The sequence below is a fragment of the Podarcis bocagei genome (assembly GCF_964188305.1).
Source record: "Podarcis bocagei genome assembly, chromosome: 11".
NCBI classification, from domain to species: domain Eukaryota; kingdom Metazoa; phylum Chordata; class Lepidosauria; order Squamata; family Lacertidae; genus Podarcis; species Podarcis bocagei.
Window position 1 is genome coordinate 61,420,652 of NC_138136.1, and position 27,736 is coordinate 61,448,387.

A 27,736-nucleotide genomic window follows, 5' to 3' on the forward strand; every position below is an offset into this window, starting at 1 on the left:
TTTGATTACCCACTGACTATCTTTTAAGGAAGTCGTTAGCTTTGTTTCTCTTCCTTCTCTCGCTGCAAGTCCAGTGCCCTTCTGCATGCAGAATATAAATCCACAGGCAGAAGGAATCGCAACACTTGCTGCCGTGCCACCTTTAGGCAGAGTGGTCTGTGCTTGGTGATTGTGAGGTTGCTGTTGCCGTTTCAAGCAAATAAACAATGCAAATATTGAAGAGATGCAGGCCAAATTCTGTGCTAAGACAACCTGAACTCAACAAATCATGAAGCTCAAGCGGATGTCACGGAATCTGCATTCTCAAATAATAATATTTTATTGTTTTGATGAATGCATTTATTTGTGCTAAATCTCCAGTTTCTTAAATGTTCCCCTCCTCTGAGTAAGATACTTCCAGAGATGCTATGCTTGTGTGGGAACCAGGGTTAACTATTCTTCCAACCCTTAGGATTAACCAGGGTAAACTATTCTCCCAACCTTTAGGATTAACCAGGGTCAACTAGTCTTCCAACCTTTAGGATTAACAAGGGTTAACTATTCTCCCAACCCTTAGGATTAACCAGGGTTAACTATTCTTCCAACTCTTAGGATTAACCAGGGTTAACTATTCTTCCAACCCCTTAGCTTCCAACTGCTCTCATGGCTGCAGATGTGGAGGAAGGAGAAGTTGGGATTAATCCCAGCCTACAGCACTGGTGCAAAGTTATGTTTTGCTTCTTCCCTGCCCTGCCCCAAATGTGCCACTCACACGGGAGACTTCTCCTTCTTGGGAAGCAGCACTCTCTGCTTCTGTGGTTTCCAGCAGCTGCTACCCAGAAAGCTTTACTGCCTCTGAACATGGAGGCAGAGCATACTATCATGATTAGTAGCCACTGAGAGACCACTTTCCATGAATTTGTCCAAACCTCTTGTGAAGCCATCCAAGTTGGTGGCCAGCACTGCCTCCTGATGGAGCGAGTTCCAAAGTTGACCCGTGTGTTCGTTGCCCAAATGACATTACTGACAGATGCTAGATGGGGGACTATCAGCAAGAGGGCTTTACCCTGTACCACACAAATTATGATGGTTCCTGCCAAGATCTCCTGGGAGCTGTAACATTTATTCTCATCTATTCGGGGCCAGGCACAGTCTTTAAATCACAAATTGATTTAATTTGCTGTCTACTTTTTATCTTATTTTTAGGGTGGAATGGATGGGTTGGTGATCCTTAAACAACTTGTTATATTGCGTGTGTGTGTATGTGTGTGAATGCTTCTATGAAAGTTTTCTATTTGTGTATACAGCACGCATTTGACTTTTCATATTTTGCTTTGATAATGTCCTTGATATTTTGTTAACTATCTTGACTGCCTGAAAGGTGGCGTGTAATTTTTATGCCGTAAAAGAAAAGAAAAATGTAAAAGAGACAGTTGCTTTCATCACTCTAACACAGCAGTTCTCAACCTGTGGGTCCCTAGATGTTGTTGGACTACAAGTCCCATCATCCCTGAGCTCTGGCCTTGCTAGCTAGGGGTGATGGGAGTTGTAGTTCAACAACATTTTGGGACCCACAGGTTGAGAAAGGCTGCTCCAACATGTTGTTTGCTTCCAGCCCCTCCCAGAAAGAAAACACTAGGCAAAGGTAGTAGATGGGTAACCAGGGCTATGACTTTGCTAAGACGTCCAGACAAGGAGATCTGCAATACTCTAGCAGTGGGAAAACACTGATGCAGAAGGTGGCTGTTTACCTCCCCCAGAGTGGTTTCACTATCAAGCCCTCCTCCCAGAGAGCTCTGGGAATTGTAGTTCTGCAAAAGGAATAGGGGCTCTCCTGACAACTAGCAACACCTTTAATGAACTACAGTTCCCAGGTCTCTTTGAGGGAAGCCCTGACTGTTTAAAGTGGTTTAATAATGTCTTAAATATACATTTCAGATGTTGCCTATGTGCATTCCACCCCATTTCTGCACAGCCCCAAATTTAGTCTGTTCTACCCCATTTCTATGCAGATCCTCAAAGAGAACCCCCCCCCCATACTTCAGACACAGTGGCCTACAGATAATTATAAACAAGGCAGTCCCCATCCTCAGGCCTAGCATTCTAAGAAACAAAACAAAATCACGACACAAAAGGAAAATGGGTTGGGAGGGAGGAGGAAATAAGCAACCTTGGGTGCAGATTCTTAAATCAACCACTGCGTGTGAGGCTGGCTTTTCCTAAAAAAAAAAAAAAGATGAGTGCTGAATTATCTGCCGTTCCAGAAAGTGTAAGTGGTGCACTGAGAGTTTGAGTCCAAATGGGTGCAAAAGGGTTAACCAGAAAAGCACAGGAGAGCTTTCCCTGTCCCTGGAGTGCAAAGGCAGGCCACAGGTGCAATCGCTGCTCCTCTTGTTTCTCACAGCTTTTTGTAATTTTTTCCTGAATTAGGCGGGGGGAGGGGAGAGAGAGTTTGCTAGCTGCTGTTCCTTCTGGAGCTCCTCCACGTTTGGCTTTAGGGTCCTGATAGAAGTCCAGAGGCCGTACTCCCTTCTGTTATTCCTGCAGCAGTTCTAGCTGGCTAGTTCTGCTTTGCCAAATGTGCTGATGAATCAACACGGGCTCAGGTGTGTGCTGGAAGAGTCAGGTGGCTTAAAAGAGCAGCCTTCGCTATTGCCAAGACTGGACCCTGCTCCCTCTGCTATTGCTTTGCCTAAGCATCGCTCGGGATCCAACCATTCCCCTTTGAGTAGGTGAGTAGGAACAGGAGAGCAGCCTCATGGATTCAGGGCATTTCAGTTCTCCTTTTCTAAACTTTGCTCCCTCCTGTGCATCCCAAAGTCATGATGCTCGCTCCCCGCCCCCCCCCCCGCCCCCCAGAAAGAACATGGTAGAATGCTCCATTGAAATTTGTCGCTCACTTTCTCTGTGTGTGTAGTTATCAATGTGGACCAGAGGTTCCCACATTTATTTGGCCTACCACCCACTTTTCAGAAAAGGAAAAACTCAGTTTTCCCCTGGAAATCTACTTCCCTTAAGTGGGCAAACAGAAAGATACAATGACAAATATGTGGATTATTATTATTTATTTTTTAAATGTATCTATGCATTGGTACACCGGGTTAAGAACTTAATTCGTTCTGGAGGTCCATTCTTAACCTGAAACTGTTCTTAACCTGAGGTACCACTTTAGCTAATGGGGCCTCCCGCTGCCGCCACACGATTTCTGTTCTCATCCTGAAGCAAAGTTCTTAACCCGAGGGACTATTTCTGGGTTGGCGGAGTCTGTAACCCGAGGTACCACTGTATCTCTACCTACGTCCTATAACAGAGGACTTACAGATCGAACATATAGGTATGGTTTTTCAAAACTGGATGAGGAGGTGGATTAGGCCCTGGGATTAAAAACCCATGGGGAGGACTGGAGTGAAGCCTGCCAGCACTGTAGACCGTCTGCCATTGGCCAAATAGTCAGGAAAGCTGTGATCCACTCCCCAGGCCTGGATCCAGGGGAGGTGTTGTCATCGCCATCCCACAATAGCACCCAACCTGTCAGTAAATGTCTTTACACAACAGATGAAACATGTATGAACAGTTTTCCAAACATTTTCTTCTCTGCTCTGCTCTTCTTTGTTTTTTACGCTTCCACTGCCGCCTTATTTTTATTCAACACCCCCCAATTGTACCTGAGGCCACTGCCGCCCCCCTGGATTGTTCCAGCATCCCCCGGGGGTGGTATCACCCACTTTGGAAAACACTGATGTAGATCCTCAGGAACAGTGTTGTGTGGGCTTGAGGGGAGCTTCTTAGGCGGGAGGCTCCCCAGAACAAGCAAATGGGTGAGTTTTGACTGATGGGAAAGGAAAAGGGAGGGGGAGGCAGTTAGATGTCAGATAATGGGAAAGACCTTTTTCTGCTGGTCTAATGAGATGCCCAGCAGCTTGGCAACCACTGGTGATATGAACATCTACCCACATACTCAGAAGACCACTGTTGTAGCTCTCCACCTCCTCTACATGCAGAAGATTCTAAGTTCAACCCCCAACATCTTCAGGTAGGCCTAGGAAGCGTTCCTTCCTGAAACCCTGGAGACTATGCTTCCCACTTTCCCATCTCCTTATTAAGGTAAAGATAAAGGGACCCCTGACCATTAGGTCCAGTTGTGGCCGACTCTGGGGTTGCGGCACTCATCTCACTTTATTGGCCAAGGGAGCCGGCGTACAGCTTCCGGGTCATGTGGCCAGCATGACTAAGCCGCTTCTGGTGAACCAGAGCAGCGCACGGAAAGGCCGTTTACCTTCCCGCTGGAGCGGTACCTATTTATCTACTTGCACTTTGACATGCTTTCGAACTGCTAGGTTGGCAGGAGCAGGGACCAGGCAATGGGAGCTCACCCCGTCACGGGGATTCGAACCGCCAACGTTCTGATCGGCAAGTCCTAGGCTCTGTGGTTTAACCCACAGCACCACCCACGTCCCATCTTCTTATTACCCGTACCTAAAAAACCCCAAAGTGTTGCAGAATGGGGTCTCTTTGCTGCCAGAGGAAGGAAAGCTCTGTAGTAGCCATAAGAGTTCAATAGAACCTCCACACTCGGAGGAAATGTACCTCTGAGCTTCCAGTTGCTAGAGGACCAACAGTATGGAAGGATGGCCAGCCTGCCCATGGAATGCAACTCTCTAATTGCAGGCTCCCTGGAGAAAGTTGGCTAGCAGTTGATGGAAAGATGATGCTAGAGAAGATCAAAAGTTTGTCTGATGCTGCAGAGATCATATGTCCTGATGTGTTCTTTTTCTTTTTCAGGCTGTGCCTTCCTAACATACTGTGAAAGGGAGTCAGCTCTTAAAGCCCAGAGTGCGCTGCACGAACAGAAGACACTGCCAGGGGTGAGTCCAGATTGACCTTTTGCTCAGCACAGTTTTGCAATGTCTTGGTTCCTTTTGGAAGGTGGCGATGGAGTTCACAAATGACCGGTCGCTCGGGGTGACTTTTGGTTTGCGTTGGATGAATGGAAACCAATGCTGATTTATTTAGCCCTGGGAGAGATCAACTCCTTCCCATTGCGTGGGAGAACTTCACTGGGGCCAGATCTTGCTGGCTTTTTGAAATACTTTCAGAATCTGGATATATCGGTGTAGTGACTTTTTTCCAGGGTGGGGAATGCGCAATGCCTTTACCGACAAAGTTCACTTTCAGAATGGCAGTCTTGACTATTGCGTTCTCACACAAAACACAATCCCAATGGGGCTGGCACTGTTGCTTTTGCGCTTTGATTAGTTCTGGGAAGTGGGAAGCCAGTTTCTAGGAGGAAAAGGAAGAAATTGGGTGAGAAAGACATGGATGAATCTGGAAAGAGAGGAAATTGGGTTTGAGCAACATCAACAGGACCAGAAAAGCTGAAATACATTTAGAGCAGCTCTGGCAAAACCTTTGGGCCTCTATATGGTGGTTGTTCAACTTCAACTCCCATCAGCTCAGGTCAGCATGGCCAATGATTAAGGTGCTGGGAGTTTGAATCTTACAACATCTAGTGGGCACCATGTTGGCTACCCATGGTCTAGAGGGGCATGTTGAATAACTGGGGTATGGGGAGACAGTGCTTGACTGAGGATAGAGTTGCAGACACATCTATGGAAAGGGCTACTATGTTTGACAACTGGGTATGTATATACATAAGAAATTTGAGAGGGAAGATGAGAAGGCAGAAGCAGTCAATTTGCCCATGTGTGTATGTGGTTTTCAACATATACCTATGCATGCTTACCACAAAGTTGATCCCACTGTATTCAATGGGACTTACTCCCAGGCAAGTATGCAAAGGATTGTAGCCTCAGGGTGGATTTCAAAGTCTCGCCTACCAGCATTTACAAAGCACAGAGATGAAAAGGAATCTTGCATACATTTTGGAAATTATTTCCAAATTAGAAATTTAGATTTGGTATTTGAAGCTGGCGCCTTGGTTAGGAGACCACTGGGGATCCCATGTGTGGGTATGATAAATGCAGAGGATTTAAGAAAAAAAAGAAAGAAATCAAAATATGGAATTTAAAGGGGTCAAGAACTGACAAGGTTGGAGTTGTGTAAGTTTTTTCCGTGAACCGCCCTGAGACCTCCAGTTATAGGGGGGTATATAAATTCAATAAATAAATAAATAAATAAGCTTTAAAAATAAATTTCATCACCAATACTTGCATCCTGACATTTGAATGCTTTGTTGCTAATACCTGACGCGTTACACTTTATTTTAAATTCTTGCAGATTTCTGGTTTGACAATTTGTGTTTGTTGCTCCATATTTTTGCGTCTTATGTTCCAGATTAACCTTGCCCCCGGCAACTTTCTGTCAGCACAGATACTTAGTCCACCACCCCTCAAGACGGTTAATATGGCTAGGCATTTCCACCATCCCATAATTTTCTCAGCTCTCCAGTTGTCTGTGATAAACTAAACCGCCGTGGAATGCCAGCGCTGCTCATGCAGTCTTTGTGGTCAACAACATGTTTCAGCTAAATATTTTGTATGTAATAGATACCTTTGCATAACCCTTTGAAATGAATTTTCCTCCCACTTGGCTTAGCTCCAGCCTTCATGGTGAAGTGTTGGTGTTTTTGACATTGCTAACAAATGTGTTCTTACTATTTTCTTCTCTTTGGCAATCTCTGCTTCAGTTTCAAGAGTGTTGGGTGTTTCCCTTCCTTTTTTTTAAAAAAAGAGAGGTATGTCATGTGCTTGATCATGTGACCAAAACAAAGGCCTCAAGACCAAAGTGACGCGTTCAGCTCATGGCCAGAAATGTTGTGTATTGGAAAAGGCATTTGTTTTGACAGCTGGTGACGATATTTGTGATCATGCTGTATATTGTTTGTTTGTTTTGGTCATGTGACCAAGAGCATGGCGATGACATCATCACATTTTGACAAGAAGTCAGTTTGACCTACTGACTAATACTGTGTTAGTTAGGTCCACTAAAGTTTAATGGTATTGTTTTCAAAGCCTGCTAGAAAGGGCATTCTATGCCCTTTTAAAATGTGGGGTTTTTTGGAGGGGGTGCTATTGGGTTGCTGTTTTTATTTTTATTATGTATTTTGTGGTTTTATATCTTGATTTTATTGTGTGAACCGCCCTGAGACCTCCGGGTATAGGGCGGTATATAAATTCAAATAATAATAATAATAGAAAGTTTTCTGTTTGGGCATGCCTGCCCAAAAAAGTAATTTTATCACACAGTTTCTTTTGTGACCCGCCCTGAGACCTCCGGGTATAGGGCGGTGTATAAATTCAAATAAACAACAATAATAAATAATATTGTTTCATTATGTATACTTGTTATAAAACTGCTGATTTCATTTATATTTTGACTTTTTATGTCAACTCATTTTAACACACACAAGCACATCTGCTGAATATTTTGTGGTGTTTTATGTAAACTGCTTAGAAGTGTCCACTGATTAGAGTGGGGTATAAATCTTGTTAAGTAAATAAAAGGAACATAATTATCAACCCAGAAACTGGAAGGGGCAAAACAGAGAGGAGGAAGCAACTCATCCAATAGCTCATTGACTGAAGGTCTACATTTTCCATTTTTCCCAAGTAAGTGATTCAGCAACTGTCCTTTCCCTCTAGCTCAAAGGCTGAATCAAGGCATTTTTTAAAAAACCCAAAACTAATCTGCACATGAATGCAAATGCGTATCGGTGTGGCTCACCTTGGCCTCTGTACATGAGAATTGGCCCTTGCCTTCTGGCTGCCTATGTTTGTGTTTTTGCACAGCTATTACTGGTGTAATATTCTACTGTAATTATTTCCAGGCCGTTCTTTGCAAAGTGACAGGAATATGTTTTGTGTATTTCCGCATGATATGTGGGGGGTATAAAGTCAGCTGCTGGAGTCATTGCATGACTTCTGAGCTTGCGTAGATATGGATTTGACAAGTTTTTATGATACTTTCAGGGGAAGAAGGGTTCTCTTAAAAAAAAAATGGGTGAGGAGGGAGGAAGAGAGAGAGGGTGCGGAAAGAGAAGAGTGGGATATATTTTGCGGCAAGTTGAGCCAAATGCAAAACATTGAATCTCCTTCCTTTCCTCTCTCCTTCCCTTTGTGCTAAGTGGTTTGGACAGTCTCCCCTTTCTCCATACAGAGGAGGAGCAAAATTCCTGCCAACTCTGGGCACTTTCAGATCCGTAACATTGTTTGCTGGTGGTTGTTTATATTTTTACATATAATAGAATAGTGGGATGATGAAGTATATTAGTTCTTTAATAATTTATAGAAATGCTTTGATGTTGCAGTAATTACATTAAAGGTCACATATCAAAGGTAATTTGGGTGAGCAGCTGTGATGGTTTCTCAAAAGCAATCAATACCGCTGTCCGTGGTGCTGATTTCACCAAGGGGCCTTCCAGATTAAAGGAAGCTTATTACCAGCCAGACATACACAGGGGAAATCAAGAACAGATTGAGGAGATGCTTTGCTCTCTTCCCCCACCTACAATTAACACTGTTCCCCCTTAATCTGTGCTAATCCTTCATACGGGGACAACCACCGGCATTTTCAGACAAATTAGGTGAGTGGTCTGTTTGATGGAGGGGAGGGAGGGGGTGGAAAGGAGGACTGTAAATCGAGCCAACCATAGTTTTGATTTCCCCCCCCCCCTGGGTTTTATGTGTGTACTTTGTGAGAGATTCAAATACATACATACATACATACATACATACATACATACATACATACATACCAGGCTCAGGGTGGCTTGAACATGAAAAAAATACATAACTGCAACTTCACAAAAGTAGTCATGAACAATAAATAAACATTTAAAAATAAGCAAAACTGAGCAATTTCCACAAAAATCACAAGATCTAAGTCCTAAACCACACCCCAGGCCAAGATTCCATTCAGCAGCTTCAACTTTTGTAGCTGGAGTCAGTCAGGGCCCTGTCGTCCAAGGACAGGTAGGAAAAGGCCTGTAAAGCAGGGAGTGATAAAAATCTACCGTGAAAAAAAACTACCATATCAGAATTGCATCCCCGTGATCTAGGAGGGGGGAAGCAAATGCAATCTAGACCGTGACGATGCAGGAGACTTGAGGAAAATGTTCCTACAGATATGTTTCAATATTTACTGTTCCACCAACCCCTTCCTGTCTCAAATTGGCTCCCCTAGGAAATGAAATTTGGGGTGGGAATATAATTATAATCATAATTGTAATATTATGTTAATTGTTAACAATTAGCATTATCATATTATTGGGGTACGTACACACGCAGTCATCATTCCAATTCCAAATTGCAATCCTGGCAACTTCCCCCATTCTCCCTCCTCCCCCTGCTGAGGTTAATGTCAGAGGATAATGTTGTGAAATGTAATTACACTATCAAGATCAGCTTTTATTTATGATCCGAATAAACTGAGCTCATGTCTAATAAGCACAGTGGTATATTTCTCTCTCTTCGCCCTCCCCACCCCTTCCGGCAACTTTTCATCTTCTTTGCTAAGAGGGAGCAGGTCATATGGTAGACGGGGCTGCCTCTTTGCATTACCTCACCGGATCACTACTAAGGCTCCAGAGGAGAAATAGCGGAACTGGGGGAGCTAGCAAACTGTTAACTTCAGCAGTTTAGGTGGCTTTCCAGATGCCAGGTTCCATTAAAATCCATGCCTCAGAGAGAAAGCAGAGGGCATGTGAGAAACGTCTTAAGTGTTGCATTTGATTTCTTCTTGGCAGGTTATGGAAATCTGGGATTTGCTTGAGAGTATAACAGTATCCCATAGATAAGGAATCCTACAGATAATCATGTATCCTGCCGCTGAAGTACTATAACAGGAAAATGATGTTGCTAATAGAGCTGGCACAAAATAGTCTTCTTAGTTTCGTTTTCAATTTTGCTATTGTGGACAAGCCGCTTGGTATTCTGCTGTGCTTTCAACTTGCTCCCTCTCCCTCAAAAACTAGTTTTTGTCTCCATCCTGGACCTAGGAGGAAGGATGCACAAGTCACCCAAGGCTTTATTTTAAAGAATAAAATAAAAAAGAGGCACACTTTTAAAATGCTCCTTTAAAATGTGTGTTTTTGGGGGAGCTATTGGGTTGTTGTTGTTATTTTTATTATGTATTTTGTGGTTTTATATCTTGATTTTTATTTTGTGAAATGCCCTGAGACCCCCGGGTATAGGACGGTATATAAATTAAATCAATCAAGGCTAAAAGTTCCACATACACCAGGTGCTTGGGAAAAGTTTGGGTCTCCGGATTATACAAATTGGGCAGTTGTAGCTTGCTACTAAGCTTCATCATGCATAATGTCTCTCTTGCTCAACTGTCAAGGAAGGGAACCTCCAGGCAGGAGACCAAAGAAAAAGAGGCCTTGAAAGAGCACTTTGAATAAAAAGTCACACAACTTTTTTTCAAGAGCAACTGGACTGGTTTGTTCAAAGAATACTTAAACTGGTCTTGCATACTATCTCAGATACTTTCTAAGGACCAAATGAGCTTTCCTTGAAGAAGAGATGTGTGATTTGGGGTATGCCGGTCAATTACATTCATCACGTCTTGTTGATTTCACCTCCATTTATCTTTAAAGGGCTGGGAGGATCACATGTTTTCATATTTCCCATATCTTCTTCTTGTTGTCTGAATGAATGAATGAGCGAATCTTTATTTGCATCAGCCATCGGCCATAGCAATAAAATAACAATATGATATACAAAGAATAGAAATAAAAACTCAATTATATAAAATACATTTTAGGGATTTGAATCAATAGTCAAATAGTGGATCTTATTCTGATTGCCCCAGCTAAGAGCCTTGCAACCTTTGCTTTCACCTGCTCATCTTGATCAGCCAAGAGAAAGGACACTGTGGCGGTGGCTGGGTGACCCGGAATGGACAATAAAAGAGGAATGATAACCTCATTCCTCAAGTTTTTATAAAAAATGCAAGCCAGAAGGGCATGTGCCACCGATTCGGTACTGCCATCTCCACAGGGACATGGGAGTTTTTCATGTGGAATCTGTTTGTTTGTTTTAACTAGAATGACAAGGAATAGTGATTTAGATCAGCCTTTGCTCAATTTGTTTTCTGTGTTCATTGATGGTTTTTTGTGGGAGAAGTGGGCACTTCAACGTGAGATTCTGCAAACATTGCCTGGAAGTGGTTCAATCCTGCCAGAGTTATAGGATGTGATTTAGCAGAGTGTGTAGCTCCCATTCTTAGTTGAACTCTTGCATCTGAATTTCCTCCTCCTGCTGCTGCTGTTTCTGCAGCCTTGCCCTCCTAATGTCAGTTGCAGTTGGGTCAGCAGCAGCATAGGAGCAAAAAGACTCAATTGGCTCACTGAATCTGCTGAACGCACACAAACCATTTGCTATGCCCTTAAGACTCTTTTTTGAAGGGAAACTGATCTAATTGTTCCCTAGGGAGAATCTTGCCTTTTTTCTAAAGTTAAAATAAAACACAAATAATAAGAAAGATGAAAAGGTATTGGGCTTGGGGAGGGGAGGGAGAGACAGATTTAAGGGGGAAGTGGGAATGAAAGGCCTGGAGAAACTATTTTGCTTTGCAAAATATTGGGACAACAGCAGCACTGTGGTTCCACTGGGGAAGGGTCACAGGTCTGTTTCAGATGATCTGCTTTGCATGCAGAAGGTATCTCCATGAGGGCCCCTGTCTGAAACTGTGGAGATCCACTGCTAGTCAATGTGAGCTAGATGGACTAGTGATTTGTCTCTGTATAAGGGAGCTTCCTTTGTTCCTATGAGTCCACAAGTTCCCCACAAATTTGCCAACCAAGCAATAATGCAATGGGATAAAATCTGGTCAAAATGAGGGGGGGGGGGCATGGGAGAAGCTGTTTCTCATTACAAGGCTCTCTCCTCCTCCTCTTCTTCTTCTTCTTCTTCTTCTTCTTCTTCTTCTTCTTCTTGTCAGTTTGACAGTATTTCAAAGCTTGCCAGCTAAGATGAAACACCTGAGTCCTATCTCTTTTGTAAACATTAAAAGTTCCATTTCACTAGGTAAAGATTGGCTGCTCCCATCCCCATGCCAGCAACCTCTGGAATGCAAAGAGAATTCAGTCTCTCTGTTCCAGGTGAAAGAATTTTGGAGTGAGGAGTTGACACAAGTGCTCAGGTTTTAGGACAGGTGTGTGTCTGAGAGAGAGGAAGGATGCTTGAGGAATTTGATGTCTATGAATTCCAATGCAAGCTGACCTGATCTGCACCTTCCAAGCTAATGTGCATATTGTAATGTAATTATCCTTCAGATTTTGCACTTCTCTGAATTCTTCAATATGGCTTTCAGCTCAGAGAACAAACTGAAATGTATTTTGGGATGAAATGCATTTCAGAAAGCATTCATGGGGATAACTGTGTTAAAATGCATATTTACAAATCTTCGTGCAGATTTCTAAATAAATAAATACATTGCATTTTAATGCAAAAACCAGACAGAGCAGACTTATGAATGAAAACATTCAAAAGTTGTCGGAGGCTGAAAATAGTCTAATCTGCCCATCCATTATAACATCTGGTGTTCTTACAGCACATCTCACACTCCATCTTATCTCAGGCCTCCCCTTCATCGTCACATCTTGCCAGAAACTCTCCATAGCCAGCACATCTTATGTGGCATGATATTTTATCAAGAAGGCATGCATGCTTAATCATCAGCAAAGGGGACCGAGGACCTGGTGCCCATTGGTAGGGCAAAAGACTGGGAGCCCCAAAGAAGGCAGAACCAGAGCTAATGACAGGCAGAGGTGGCTAATTATAGCAGGAATGGGGAACCTTTGCCCCTCCAGATGTTGTTTGACTTCATCAGTCCTAGCCAACATGACCAATGGCCAAGGATTTTATGAGTCGCAGTGCAGTGACATCTGGATAGCTTAAGGTTCACCATTTCTGACTTACAGTTTTGTTGCCAGTTTTCCTCCCTGTTGGGTTCTACAGAGGCAAAGCTGAAACTAGGGATGAAGAAGCTGACATTCAGGTCCATCCTCTGGGCTGATTGTAAGGAAGAAAGCATGGCTAACAGGTGGGCGGTGCAGATCCAAATTCATTCAAATGGACTAGTCACCACTGGCCATGGGAAGAAGAGAGAGAGAGAGAGAGAGAGAGAGAGAGAGAGAGAGAGAACACAAAGTAAGGATGGGTTCAGCAAGGCTAAGTATCCTTCTTGTCCAGACCTTTGAGCAAGTCTAACCAATGGACTTTGTATTAAAACAGGTAACTGAATCCATATCTGTTTGTGTTCCAATACATACTCTCATCATTGCATATGCTTCTTTCTCTTAGCACTTCCTGGTCTTCATATGTGGAGTGTGACAGACAAAGTGGTTCTGATTTTTGTGTGTATGTTCTGTATTTTGTTGAGTGCTGTAAAGGGCTCAGTTTGCCATTCAGAGTGGTGGTTGCACATGCGAGGGAGGGTGTGCATAACTGGGAAAATATTGGATAGGCAGCTGGGCACTGATGTTTTCTTTTTTTCCACTTTTTGAATGCTAGGTAGACTGTCTCTGCAGTAGGAGTCTGAACTTAGTTGAGCAGATCATATTTACAGTGTATATGCTAATTGAGTTTACATATTAATAGATCAAAAATCATTATATATATATATATATATATATATATATATATATATATATATGCAGCTGCAGCTAGAAAATGCACATGATTGTAATTCTGAAATTCACATCCATATGATCTCATTCCACCAGGGACGCAATGAGGACCAAACTCAGTTTTTCTGCAGCAAATTTCAGCTCCTGAAAAAACACAGGAGCTTCCCTAGTCTGAGCTGTGGACCTTGAGGTCTCCAATGTCAGCGACGCTGTGGGCGGCCCCAAAATTTAGAACCCTCTGCCTCAATTTAAAATAATAGTTGCAGTGCCACCCAGTGTGAACGGACTGGCCATGCTCCCATAAATTTACCTGTCACCGCTGAATCTAACCAGATAAAGACTATCTAGATCAGGGGTCTGCAACCTTTAAGACAAAAAGAGCCACTTGGACCCGTTTCCAAAGGGGGGGAAAAACTGGGAGCCGCAAAACCATTGTGACATTTAAAACAAATATATCTCCGGAGCCGCGATCTGACAGCGGGCAGGAAGGTGACGTCGGGATGGTGCGTGACTAACGCACGCACCGCCCCCATGCGACGTCACAGCCAGTACAGAGCTCGCCACAGTGGGGAGTGTCGGGGCACACAATGCGCCTCCTCCCCTCGCTAGTATCCGCCCCAGAGCCGCGGCAAAGGTGTAAAAGAGCCACATGCGGCTCCGGAGCCGCGGGTTGCAGACCCCTGATCTAGATCATCCACTGGAAAAGCTTTCGATGTCTAAAGCCCTATGTGGATATTGAGCATTGACTTCATCATCCAGGCAGAGAGATATCTAACTGTTTCTCGGGGCAAGGCATCAGCCCAAAAAAAAAAAAAAAAAAAAAAAACCCTCAGCAGAACCAATTTGTTATCATGGCTAATGCGCATAATAAGTACTGCTTGCAGGAGTTGAGTTTTGCCTTGCAATATTTTTAACTGAAGAAGGATGGTTAAGAATTCCCCAAAGTCCTGGCCATTTGATTGCAAATTAAAAATCAGATTACAAAGGTTACAATCTCTCCATCTCCTTCTGTCTCTCTCTTCTGACACCTTTTTCATTTGGTTCTCAAAGGACAATTTCCATGGTGTTCAAGCAAAGCCTGTCATCGGGTCTTCATTTGCTTTATGTGTTATTCAATGACAACTTTTCTATTCTTGACGGGTCTGGCAGAGGCGGATCAATCTAATTTTATGTACAACTGTAAAGATGAATGATAAGTAGAAAGGAACCCGGCAAGAACAAGCTGAATAAATTATAAAGGGCAATTCATGACAGGGACAGGGGGTCCTGGGAGACAATGATATGATAACAGAAACCAAAGCAGAATTTATGATGGAGTTAGTTAGCGTGTACTGAGGCTCTTAATTCTTCAGGATAGCTTTTACAACTTTTTGTGATTGGAACAATCAAAGTATTTCATTTTAAAGAGGTGCCGTATATTTGGCACTTGGTCTTCTGTGTATTTGTGGTCGACGCATATCTGAGCATAACCCACAGTTCCTAGAGGTTACCCAACTTTCAGGGCTGAGCCATGCGTGGCTCTCAGTGGGGAGGGGGGGCAATGGTTAGAACAGAAGACTGCAGGAATATAGATGCAGCACATAATCAATTGATTGATTGATTGCAGCACATAGTTAAACTAGGGAACTCACTCCCACTGAAAGCAGTAGTGGCCACCAGTCTTGATGGCCTTAAAAGAGGATCAGACATTCATGGAGGATGGGGTTATTTGATGGCCACTAACCATGATGGCAGGACTCAGGTGGCTCTGTGGGTTAAACCACAGAGCCTAGGACTTGCCGATCAGAAGGTTGGCGGTTCGAATCCCCATGACAGGGTGAGGTCCCGTTGCTCAGTCCCTCTTCCTGCCAACCTAGCAGTTCGAAAGCACATCAAAGTGCAAGTAGATAAATAGGTACTGCTCTGGCGGGAAGGTAAACGACATTTCCGTGCACTGCTCTGGTTCGCCAGAAGCGGCTTAGTCATGCTGGCCACATGACCCAGAAGCTGTACACCGGCTCCCTCGGCCAATAAAGCGAGATGAGCGCCGCAACCCCAGAGTCAGTCACGACTGGACCTAATGGTACCTTTACCTTTAACCATAATGGCTAAGTTTGGCCCTCCAAAGTTGGAGGCAGCAGTGCTTCTGAATTCCAGTTTCTGGAAGCCACAGGAGGGGAGAGATCCTGATTGTGGGTTTCCTCACAGGCATCTGGTTAGCCACTGTGAGAAAGAGGATGCTGGACTAGATGGGCCCAGGGTGGGTGGGCAGAGTCATTCTAGAGCCTGGAAATATTTTGCTGCCCTTGAAGTTCCTCCAAGCTGCAGCTCTTCCAGCTCTCACCACAAGGGGCAGTGGTGCACAGAACCAAGGGTTCTTGCTTATAGTCTTGACAACACAAATTGAATAGATAATAATAATAATAATAATAATAATAATAATAATAATAATAATAATAATAATAATAATGCCTCTTATGGGGGGGGACCCCTCTTTCTAGGCTCCAAACTTTCATGTCACCTTTTAGAAATAGCTGTATCTTTCCCCCTTATTATTATTTATATGAATTTGAAAACATGTGATTTGGCAGCAATTCGCCAGCACTGTGTAGCAAGGGGCCATTTTTTGTCGCCATCAACTTGCTTCTTCATTCTGTGAACACAAGAGAAACTCTGTAGAGCCAAGCTGTATGAGACCAAGAGACACATAAAGACCAGCATTTTCTTTGCAGCTGTGGCAATCCCCATGCCACAGGGAAACTGTGTTGGCTGTGTTCTGCCTCCACTGTCAGAACTTCTGACCAATATTGGTTGCCTGGAAACACAAGCGGCTAGGACGCTGTTTTACCCAGGGGCTGCTTATGGTCTTCCCACTGGGATATCTGGTTGGCTCCTGTAAGGAAAGCGTTCTAGACTAGATGTGTCTTTCATCTGATTCAGCCGGGCTTTCCTCATGTCCTTAATGGGGAAGGCTAAAGAATGCTTTGCCAAGTGAACTGAGTCGAGGTGGGGTGGGGGACGGACATTGTACTGTTTCAGGTGGCTTGGAAATACATTTTAAAATATTTAAAATACTCCTTCTCTGTGGCATGTTGGTGTTTGATTCTGATGGCTGCACTGTTTTTTGGTCTCAGTTTGTATGCTAATATTTGTGACGGATGGTTTTTGCTGAAATATGGATTGGGTAAGATTTTATTCCTGTTGGTTTCCACTGTGTCATGCCTTTAATTAAGTAAGTAAGTAAATCGAGAGGAGAGCAAAATGGAAGAGGGGCCACAAGAAGCTGCCTGATATTGAATCAGACAATGGGCCCATCTACATCAGTTGACTAGCAGCAACTCTCCAGGGTTTTCCGATTGGGGAAATCCTGTTCCCACAGGAAACCCCAATGAGAAACCTGCAAGCGAGACCTCGGTGCAACACCACACTGCCAACCTGTGGTCCCTTGCAACCGGTTTTCAGAAGCATAACCACATCTAGTAGCTGTTGATAGTCTTCTCTTCCATGGATATGTGTAACTTAAAAACCACTGTCCATGACCACTGATTGGAGAAGTTCCCCCAGTCTTGCTTAAAAGGGTGATGAAGTCTAAGTGCATCTAGTTCTGCAATTCAAGGTGTGTAGTCCAGGCCCAGTTATTTAGGAGCACAGTTCTTCCAAGGGGGACTTTGCAGTCTGTCTTTGTAACGGATGGTGGTCTTTAAAAGGCCCCTTCCTCTGAGCTGATGCTATTGGCAGCCTCCCCAGTGATCTCCGATCTTTCTGATTAGTTTCTGTAAGTACAAGGACGAAATTAAGCTGAACCAATTTGTCAGAGAAGAAACATGTACATTTAACTATTTCTCTAATGGGAAGCTTCGGGTTTCTGGTGCCCCATTCCTCCACAAGAATACCAGGAAGTGTAGGAGGCTTTCAAACTATGGGAGATTGAGATTTTGCAAAGGATTTAAAGCCATGCCTGTTATCTTTACAACAACTCTGTAGGCTAAAGGCCTAAACAAGGAATAAGGCTGCATTGTCATATTCTTGCTAGGGGTTAGGTTCAGACTGGAGATTTTTAGGGTTTGTGATGCACCGGCTTGGTTTGTCAAGGGTAATTTTCAAATGCAGGGTTTTATTTTTTAGCTCTTATGGAAACTCTATTCATTTCTTGCAGTGGATGTGCTGCAGGATTGGGCCACAAACCTGCTGTGCTGTAGGAACATAGGAAACTGCCTTATACCAATTCAGAATATAGGTCCATCAGCACCATTGGCACTTTCTGGCCGTGGCTCTCCAAGGTTTCAGATGGGGGCTGGAGATGCCAGAGACAGAACCCGAGACCTTCTGCATGCAAAGAAGATGCTCAAACTCTGAGCTGCGGCAGTTCTTCTCCTGCTGACTTTTGTGGCCTCAACCTGTTTACTTGAGTCCGTGTGTGTCAGGTTCATTGTCTCCATCTCATTTCATTTGTGAGGTGCTCTTGAAGCAGAGAGTGAAAGAGACTCCAAATTTGCAATCTAGTATTGTTACTTCTAGGGTTGTCAGGCAATGGCTTATGCTTTTTCCTAGTTGAGCAGTTTCCGCGTTCTGTCAAAGTCGAGGGGGGTTATATAGCAGGGAGCATCAGTGCCATCAGTGAGGCAACATCAACAGAGGACATCGCTGATTAAAAACTCACATTTTGAATCTGAGATGAGTGCATTAATTACACTGATTAATGATTAAGGACCTCAGCCCAGGTATTAATGTCAGGGCTATTTCAGTGTTTCTCCACAAAGTTTCCCTTTTAGGTAGAAGGCTAAAAAGATTGCCTTCCTCCATCCAGCACAGCTTACAGGTCCTGGACTGGTAGAGTTATTCCTTCATCAATTTAAGTGCAAAATCACTTCAAGTTAGTTAGTCTGGTCTAGAAGAACCTAACAGAGATTTAAAATGGATTTTTCAGTCTTTCTGTGTTTCTTGATGCTCATGTTCCATGGATTATTATAACTTCATTTGTTCACATCCATCCTTCGTCAGACTTCTCTCTTCCCCCAGTTTTCCCCTCCCTCCATCATCAGTGATTCCTGACTAAAGATTGCATGAGTGGATGTGTAACTCACACCTTGCAATCCACAAATAGGATTTGCTTATTCTCCAGCAGAGCTGAGGAACCTATTTCAGCCCAAGGGCCATATCCCATTATGGGCAACATTGTGGGGCCCGTGGTGGGCGGGGCCAGAGGCAACAATAGGTGGAGCAATGGATATGAATTGCACTCAGTTCCTGATATCTGTTCAGGAACCTGCTGAGTTTTTCAGGACCTGGGACAGCACCCATAGAGAGACATAGATTCTCCAAGGGCCTTGACTCGCTTACGTTGTTCCATAGCAAAATCCTGCCCCTTAGCTGAGAATTAGCAGGAATGAAAGGGGGCAGAGGAATCACTGGGAATGAGGAATCATGAGCCAGTGAAAGTGATATTCTTGCTCCTTAAGTAAAGAGTGTGAACTAGAGCTGAGCTAAAGGTTCTCATAAAATAATTTTCAGCTCTTTTTTTGGGGGGGGATATTAAAATTGGGAGAAAATCTACCATTATAATTTTGGGGTAGGTAGGTGGGTTTTTCCCCTGAAGGTTAGAGTGGAGGCAGAATTCACCACTGTTATCTTATGCAGCATCTTCCTATAGTCATCTGGGTGTTAACCACCAGTCCCCTAGGGTGGTGAAGGTCTTCACCCCTATTTTCACAGCCTGGAAATGGGAAGGGGGTCTGCTTTGTGGTCCTAATTTTAGGCACGGAGGTCTTCTGCTGGGTGCCCTGGAAAGAGCTTTCTCTCTCGGGCTAGTTCCAGCTCTGGAGAAGAATTCTGCTGACCCATCTCCTGCAAAACCCTCCAGACCATAGTCTGTGGCATCTGAAGATGGGTGAATAATAGAAGATGCCTGAACAGTGGCAGGCACTAAGTTTGTTTCATTGCTGAAAGTCAGCTAGCCTTGTAGCCAGGGCGTGGGGGAGCTGGCAAGGCTGTTCACAACTCAACCAAGCAAGACTCTGTTTCTTGGACAATTTCCCCCTCCGTAATTGCATTTGGGCCTAGGATTCTTCCTGCAGGACTTGGAGTGCAGAGCACTCCAGCCCCTGTTATTAGTTTACACAATAAATGAAGCCCATTAGAACAGGATAATCAGAGCTCCAAGAAGGCCACCTCACTCCTTATCCGAGGAGGATATGTTAAGCCTGGGGAGTTATTAATCATCTTTCTCTCTGCAGATAGCTGGAGATTAAGAGCTCCATTTAACCTCTTTCCTCCTCATTCTTTTGCATGCTGCTCCTTGGCGCCACAGCCGCCCCCTTTTTTTATCCCAGAAGCTGAGTCCTTAGCATCGTAGAATTGTATGGTTGGAAGGGACCCTGTCCTGTGAGGGCCATCTATTCCACCCCCTTGCAATGCAGGAACCACAACTAAAGAATCCCTGACAGATGGTCATTCACCCTCTGTTTAAAAACCTCCAAGGAAGGAATGTCTGTCACCTGCCGAGATAGTCCATTCCACTGCCGAACAACTCTTACTGTCAGAAAGCTCTTCTTAATATTATAATAATAATTTATTATTTATACCCCACCCATCTGACTGGGCTTCCCCGGCTACTCTGGGTGGCTTCCAACAAAATATTAAAATACAGTAATGCATCAAACATTTAAAGCTTCCCTAAACAGGGCTGCCTTCAGATGTCTTCTAAAAGTCTGGTAGTTTTTGTTCTCTTTGACATCTGGTGGGAGGGTGTTCCACAGGGTGGGCGCCACTACCAAGAATGCCCTCTGCCTGGTTCCCTGTAACTTGGCTTCTCGCAGCGAGGGAACTGCCAGAAGGCCCTCGGCTCTGGACCTCAGTGTCCAGGTAGAATGATGGGGTGACTAGTGTGACTAGTGGGGTGCCACAGGGTTCTGTCTTGGGCCCGGTCTTATTCAACATCTTTATCAACGACTTGGATGATGGACTCAAGGGCATCCTGATCAAATTTGCAGATGACACCAAACTGGGAGGGGTGGCTAACACCCCAGAGGACAGGATCACACTTCAAAACGACCTTGACAGATTAGAGAACTGGGCCAAAACAAACAAGGTGAATTTTAACAGGGAGAAATGTAAAGTATTGCACTTGGGCAAAAAAAACGAGAGGCACAAATACAGCTTAAAAAGCCAATGCAATTCTGGGCCTCATCAATAGGAGTATAGCATCTAGATCAAGGGAAGTAATAGTGCCACTGTATTCTGCTCTGGTCAGACCTCACCTGGAGTACTGTGTCCAGTTCTGGGCACCACAGTTCAAGAAGGACACTGACAAACTGGAACATGTCCAGAGGAGGGCAACCAAAATGGTCAAAGGCCTGGAAACGATGCCTTATGAGGAACGGCTAAGGGAGCTGGGCATGTTTAGCCTGGAGAAGAGGAGGTTAAGGGGTGATATGATAGCCATGTTCAAATATATAAATGGATGTCACATAGAGGAGGGAGAAAGGTTGTTTTCTGCTGCTCCAGAGAAGCGAACACGGAGCAATGGATCCAAACTAAAAGAAAGAAGATTCCACCTAAACATTAGGAAGAACTTCCTGACAGTAAGAGCTTTTCGACAGTGGAATTTGCTGCCAAGGAGTGTGGTGGAGTCTCGTTCTTTGGAGGTCTTTAAGCAGAGGCTTGACAAACATATGTCAGGAGTGCTCTGATGGTGTTTCCTGCTTGGCAGGGGGTTGGACTTGATGGCCCTTGTGGTCTATGATTCTATGATTCTATTCTATGATTCTATGATGGGGGTGGAGACGCTCCTTCAGGTATACAGGACTGAGGCCATTTAGGGCTTTAAAGGTCAGCACCAACACTTTGAAATGTGCTCGGAAACGTACCGGGAGCCAATGTAAGTCTTTCAAGACAGGTTTTATGTGGTCTTGGCAGCTGCTCCCAGTCACCAGTCTAGCTGCCGCATTCTGGATTAGTTGTAGTTTCCGGGTCACCTTCAAAGGTACCCCCACGTAGAGCGCATTGCAGTAGTCCAAGCAAGAGATAACTAGAGCATGCACCACTCTGGCGAGCCAGTCCACAGGCAGATAGGGTCTCAGCCTGAGTACCAGATGGAGCTGGTAAACAGCTGCCCTTATTTTTATCTGTAAGCAGCCTTGAGTTCCTGTCAGGGGAAAAGACAAAGTATAAATAAAGAAAAAATCAGTGCTATTTTGCTGGAAAAAGAGGTGCCGGAACTCACCATGAAAACCTCCCTCATTCTCTTAGAATGGCAGTGGCGCTCACCTGAGAGGTGCCAGAACTGAGTTTTGGCAAGTTCTAGACAAGAAAATGCTCCGAATATAAGAATGGTTGGCATCCATATGTCTTGTGAGGCAAAGGAGGAGGGCACCTCTGGGGGTGAAGTCAAACTGTTGGAAGCTTACAGTTCCTGTTGTGGGGGAGGAGGAGGAGGAGGAGGAGGAGGAGGAGGAGGAGGAGGAGAAGAAGAAGAAGAAGAAGAAGAAGAAGAAGAAGAAGAAGAAGAAGAAGAAGAAGAAGAATTTTATTATTTATACCCTGCCCATCTGGCTAGGTTGCCCCAACCACTCTGGGCAGCTTCCAACACACATAAGAACGTAATAAAGCATCAGACATTAAAAACATTGTAGATAATGATATGGGAAAGACATGGTTTGTTGCAGTTAGGGCGGATGAAGGCATCCAGTTGTGCCGCTGCAGATGCTGACGTCTATGATGATGATTGTTCATCAGTACAGCACATACTTCCATTTAAGAGGCTCCAAGTTGCGTCTGCAATTAAATGGATATTTAGAAAAGAGACTTAGAAAGATCTCTTCAGGAGACCTTGGGGAACTTTTGTCAGTCTGAGTTGACATCAGAGTGTGCTCAACATACCAATGGTCTGACTCAATGTGTAGGAATGGATTTATCTGTCAGTTTCAGTCTCCCTTCATTTTCTCCTGTTCCTAACCTTAAGTTCAGTGTGCCACTTCCTGCACCAATTTAATTTTTTTAAATAGTCTGCATGAAAATCTCTATGCGTGTTGGTGTGCATTTATTTATTTATAACCTTATTTATCTACTTCTATTCATTTAGGGGCAAAAAAATCAGAGTGGTTTACAACAATTGTGCATAAAGCCATTTTTTCCCCCAATTTCGTTGTTCTGTATGGGACAATGACAATAAAGATTATTGTGTCATATCGTTATCATATCATATACAACAAAAGCCATGCAAAGGGTTAAAAATAGAAATAGACTGTCATGAAAAAATGTATTCTTAATTGCCTGCATAAACCTGACAAAATAGAAATGTTTTCTCCTAATACACTAATTTTTTGTAAGTAATTTTCACCAATATAATGTAGTTGTGCACATCGTTTTCACCAGTGTATGGGTGTTTTGTTTTGTTTTTTGGTCTGTGCACACTTTTTGGTTCAAGAAATGTGCATTTAGGTAGGTTTGTGTTAAAATATGAACCCAAACAACTTTCACCCGCATCCCTAAATTTAAGGCAGTGTCTTATGTTCAGTTGGAGAAATAGCTTCTTGCATACATGGAAAAGGCCATTTCGTCCCCTCCAACAGTGATGCCTTTTCTTGCTTCTGCCTGAAACACAGTTACACTTACTCTCTTTTGACGCATCACACCTGAATCTCCCCCTCCTCCTCCCACTTTCCTTCCTTTAAGTTCCAAAGTCTAGTTACATTCCTTCCCACATTTCAGGTGCCGGCTCAGATCAAAGCCCTCGCAGGATCAAATAGCCTGCCTTATGCAATCCTTACAGTTACAAACAAGATCTTCGCTTGACAGAAACACACTTCTCAGCTGCGGTTTCTGCAACCCATCAGGCTTGGTTCAGGGGATGCTTTTGATTTCCCAATGAAACTCCCCCCCAGCCCCTCTTTCCTTCACTCAGTTACTATCCCCTGATGCCAGCCACCAAAAAAAAAGGGGGGGGGAGAACCCACAGAATGTGTTTTTGCTGGAGAATGAGAAGGAAATGTGAGGAATAAGTTTCAGCTCAATAACTTTGGTGGCAGGCGTTTGTCTTTTATAAGTTCCTATTTCTTGCATTGTTTATCAAGCAGGCAACATCTTTGAGGCCCATGTGCAAAACAGGAACTAGATAGGATTATGTCTAAGGAGGAACGGATGGAATCACGGTTTATGTCATATTTTTTTTTGCATGTGTTCATTCTTAATGAACTGCTCCCATACTTTGGAACTAGAGAAGCTAAACTGGCTCCTTCCTTGCTGTCCTTCCACTGGCAGGTGAAAACTTCCTTGTTCCAGGGGGCTATTGGGAACTAATAATAATAATAATAATAATAATAATAATAATAATAATAATAATAATAGTAATAATAATAATAATAATAATAATAATAATAATAATAATAATTTTTTTATTTATATCCCGCCCTTCCCGGTTCAGAAAACCGGGCTCAGGGCGGCTAACAACAAATTTAAAACACTTAATTGATGCAACAAAAAACAGCTTAAAATACAGTACAGTGGTACCTCCAGTTAAGTAATTTGTTCCAAAGGTCCGTTCTTAACCTGAAACTGTTCTTAACCTGAAGCACCACTTTAGCTAAAGGGGTCTCCTGCTGCTGCTGTGCCGCCAGAGCATGATTTCTGTTCTCATCCTGAAGCAAAGTTCTTAACCCAAGATACTGTTTCTAGGTTAGCGGAGTCTGTAACCTGAAGCATATGTAACCCGAGGTACCACTGTATAAAACGTGAATAACAATAAATTCAGAATTCAAAAATCAATTTAGAGGGGAAATCCATCTAATAAACATTAGATGATCACCTGGACTAGCTGGCTAAATTAGTGCTATTTGGGCCAGGGAGGAGACCAGGGGAGAATTAGCTGTGGAATCCCAGAGCGGGTAATCTTCATAAAAAGGGGAGGGGAGGGAAGGAAGGAAGGGGAATAAAAGATCAGGCTAAGTTCAAATTGAAGGCCAGGTGAAATAGCCTTCTCTTACGGTTGTCTTCAGGAACTATAACTTTCCTGGAGACCAAATCTCATGCTAGCATTAAGAGCAGGCAAACTGGCAAGCTTAGCACTCCACATTTTGCAAGAATCTTGAAGCAGAGAGAGCAACAAATTATGATATAGAAATAATTAAAATAATTGTTCACCAATGTCCTTGGCTCAAGGAGGATAAACTGTTAGCGGGGGGTGGGGAGAGACGGGAGAAGTGGAATGAATCTTGAAGAAGTCATTTAATATTAGCTAAGGGGTGGATGAGCTGTGAATCAAGGACACCTTGAGTGATCAAATCATAGAACTGCAGAGCTGGAAGGGACCCTGAGGGACATCTAGTCCAACCCCCTGCAAAGCAAAAACTCAACTAAAGCATCCATGACAGATGGCCGTGCAGCTTCTGCTCAAATCCCAAGGAAGAAATGACATTTGATGTTAATCATGTGGTTTCCAGCCCATCATCTATTATTTCAGTACAGCTCCCATCCCCCCAATAAGCATGCAAGCAAGCAAACAAACAAACAGAAATGATAATTCTGGTCTGGAGATGGTACCAAGGGCCTTTTGGCAGTTCCCTCACTGAGAGAAGCCAACTTACAGGGAACCAGGCAGAGGGCCTTCTCGGTGGTGGCTCCTGCCCTGTGGAACGCCCTCCCGTCAGATGTCAAAGAAAACAACAACTACCAGACTTTTATAAGACATCTGAAGGCAGCCCTGTTTAGGGAAGCTTTTAATGTTTAATAGAATATTGTATTTTAATATTCTGTTGGAAGCCACCCAGAGTGGCTGGGGAAACCCAGCCAGATGTGCAGGGTATAAATAGTAAATTATCATCATCATCATCATCATCATCATCATCATCATCATCATCATCACCTTCATCCCTTTGCCTTTGCTCTGCTGTAGTCTCAGTCTGGATGTGGAGCCCTGGGTGCAATGTGCATGGGGGGGGAGTGTGCTTGGGCACTACAGTGCCCTGTGTTAGGCCAAAATTTGGTGCCCCAAGCCCAGCCCTCGCGCAGCCTTCCCAAAGGCAGGTAAGGAGGTGCCTGGCTTTCAGAAGGAGGCCCAAGGGCTTTGGCAGGGTCCCAGAGCCCCTCCACCTCCTTTCCAAAACCCAGCACCTCCTTACCATGCTTTGAAACAGCGCTCCTTTAGCTCAGCATGCAGTGCATGCACACAGTTCTGATAGCCCTGAATCTGCCCCTGCTCCTTCCCCTTTTTCCTGTCCAAAGGGACCTGACCCAGATCAGGACAATATTGAGGGGCAAAAGTCCCCCTTCCCACTTCCTACACCAGGGTCCCAGTCCAGATCAATGAGGAGGAGCCGTAGTTCAGTGGCTAGTGCGTAAATAATAAAGTTATCACCATCTGCCTTGGATGCAGAAGCTCCAAGGTTCAATCCCTGATTGCATCTTCAGGTAGGGCTGGGAACACGCGTACCAGTTCCTTAGGGGCTGCCCCCCAAGAAAGTGTGGAGGTGAATAATGGCATGGCAAAGGAGGAGCCATCAGCCATTGAAGCCATGCGGTCTCTGTGTTTGGCTCCACCCCCTGCTCTTCACGATATCCTGATGTCACACACATGACTCCAGGATGTTGTGCACATGTGATGTCATGTGTGCAAAGTTGCTCCCCCATTGTTAAGGGTCTGACTCAGTAGGAGCCAGATTCCTTTCTGAGCCTTTGAGCCTGCTATTTCTGAAGGACAGATAAGATGCTCATGGGCAGACCATGTGATTAGCATCATGTGCTGTTTGATTCAAATACTCGTGGTGAGTTACTTTTCATCCACACAGGAAGTGCTGATTCTTTCCCCCTTACGCTGTGTGAGTTGGAGTTACTCAAAAGGAAGCACATCCTTCTGGTTTAGGTCCTCAGGCTGCCTAACTTAAAGCCACAGGGTGGGTTCCTTATGAAAGGATGCAAGCAGACAGGGATACAGGCAGAGGCGTCAGAGGGTAAATACAAATGTTCTTGGTTTATTCAAAGGGCATCCTCTCTGAGGATGAAGGGAAAATACAAATTAGTCATTTCTTACAGACTTTTTTCATCTCACATCTCAGCCAAAAAAAAATCACACAAGCTGACCTCCCTTTTGATCCCTAAAGTAATGAAATACGTAATCACACCACGTCTCCGCATGCAGCCTTCAGACAGTTCCAGACTGATGCTCCCAAACAAATTCCTGGGTACCAGATCTTTATGAAGGAGGCTGGTTCTTACAGGCTTGGAACCATCTGTCGGTTAGATCAGTTGCAAGACAGCATCCTATTCTAAAATGAATGAAATATCTAAAACACAGATCTGTATATGACAGGCAGTATCACACTGTGAGTTTACAGCCGGCGTTCAACAGTGCTAGCTGCTCACCAGAAGAGGTGGAGAAATGCAAGGGAGGAAAAACTCTTGAATACTATGAGTTTTCATGCTATGAGTTTTGCAAAAGTCAAGAGTGGTTCTGCATTGTGATTAATTCTAATCTAGATGCAATCCCTTTATAAGAGTTAACAGCTGGGATGCTCCAATAGAGAACCAGTGGGCTTCAGAAGGCCAACTCCATATTCAACTGGCCCCAACAGTGAGACACAGTAAAGTCATCAGGCTATGGATAGTAATCTCTCCGTAGTAATTTGTGTTATGCGTACTTCCTGAAACAGAATACAGCTCCATTTGAAATTCACATTTTTTCCAGATTTTCTGGTGCAATCAAAGGATGTATCCAATCAAAGGATGAGTACAAAAATACATACCTTACTCGCACACAAAAACACATGCACGTTCATGAAAATAGCATGCAAAAATCCATTCTGTTTCAAAAATGCATATCGCTAGGCTCTGTTGTGTAGAAAATGCATATACTGGAAGAAATGTGCATGGAGATACATGCATATTTCCATGCACACGCGCGCACACACACATACACGACAACTGATGTTGAATTGGGCCAATCTGAATGTAGGACTTGAAAAATGAGAACGTAAGAGGAACTTATATTGGCAGATCCATCCATCAGTACAGACAGCTTGACAGTTTAGTGCAGCTGAGCATGCAGGGTGGTGTGGGAGAAGTAGGTCGGAGGCATTTGGGGGCATTGGAGTAGGGAACAGAAATTTTGTAGCATCTCAAATGTAACATCAGTTAGTAGCATGTGGTAGGTCAGTATTATTATCCTCAATGAGGCTGAGGTAGATTGCCATGGGC

The 27,736-nt window shown here is 43.9% G+C and overlaps 1 protein-coding gene across 13 annotated transcripts in view; it reads left to right on the top strand.

Moving 5' to 3' along the window:
- The window catches only part of CELF4 (CUGBP Elav-like family member 4), an 842,420-nt gene that overhangs the window by 139,018 nt on the left and 675,666 nt on the right, over positions 1 to 27,736 (top strand). For all 13 annotated transcript variants that reach the window (XR_014012878.1, XM_081212992.1, XM_081213002.1 and 10 more), the window contains exon 2: positions 4,762 to 4,844. Coding sequence is in view for 12 of the 13 variants with exons in the window: in XM_081212992.1 (XP_081069118.1) it covers positions 4,762 to 4,844 (83 nt within the window). In the remaining variant the exon portion in view is untranslated. The remainder of the gene's footprint in view (positions 1 to 4,761; positions 4,845 to 27,736) is intronic.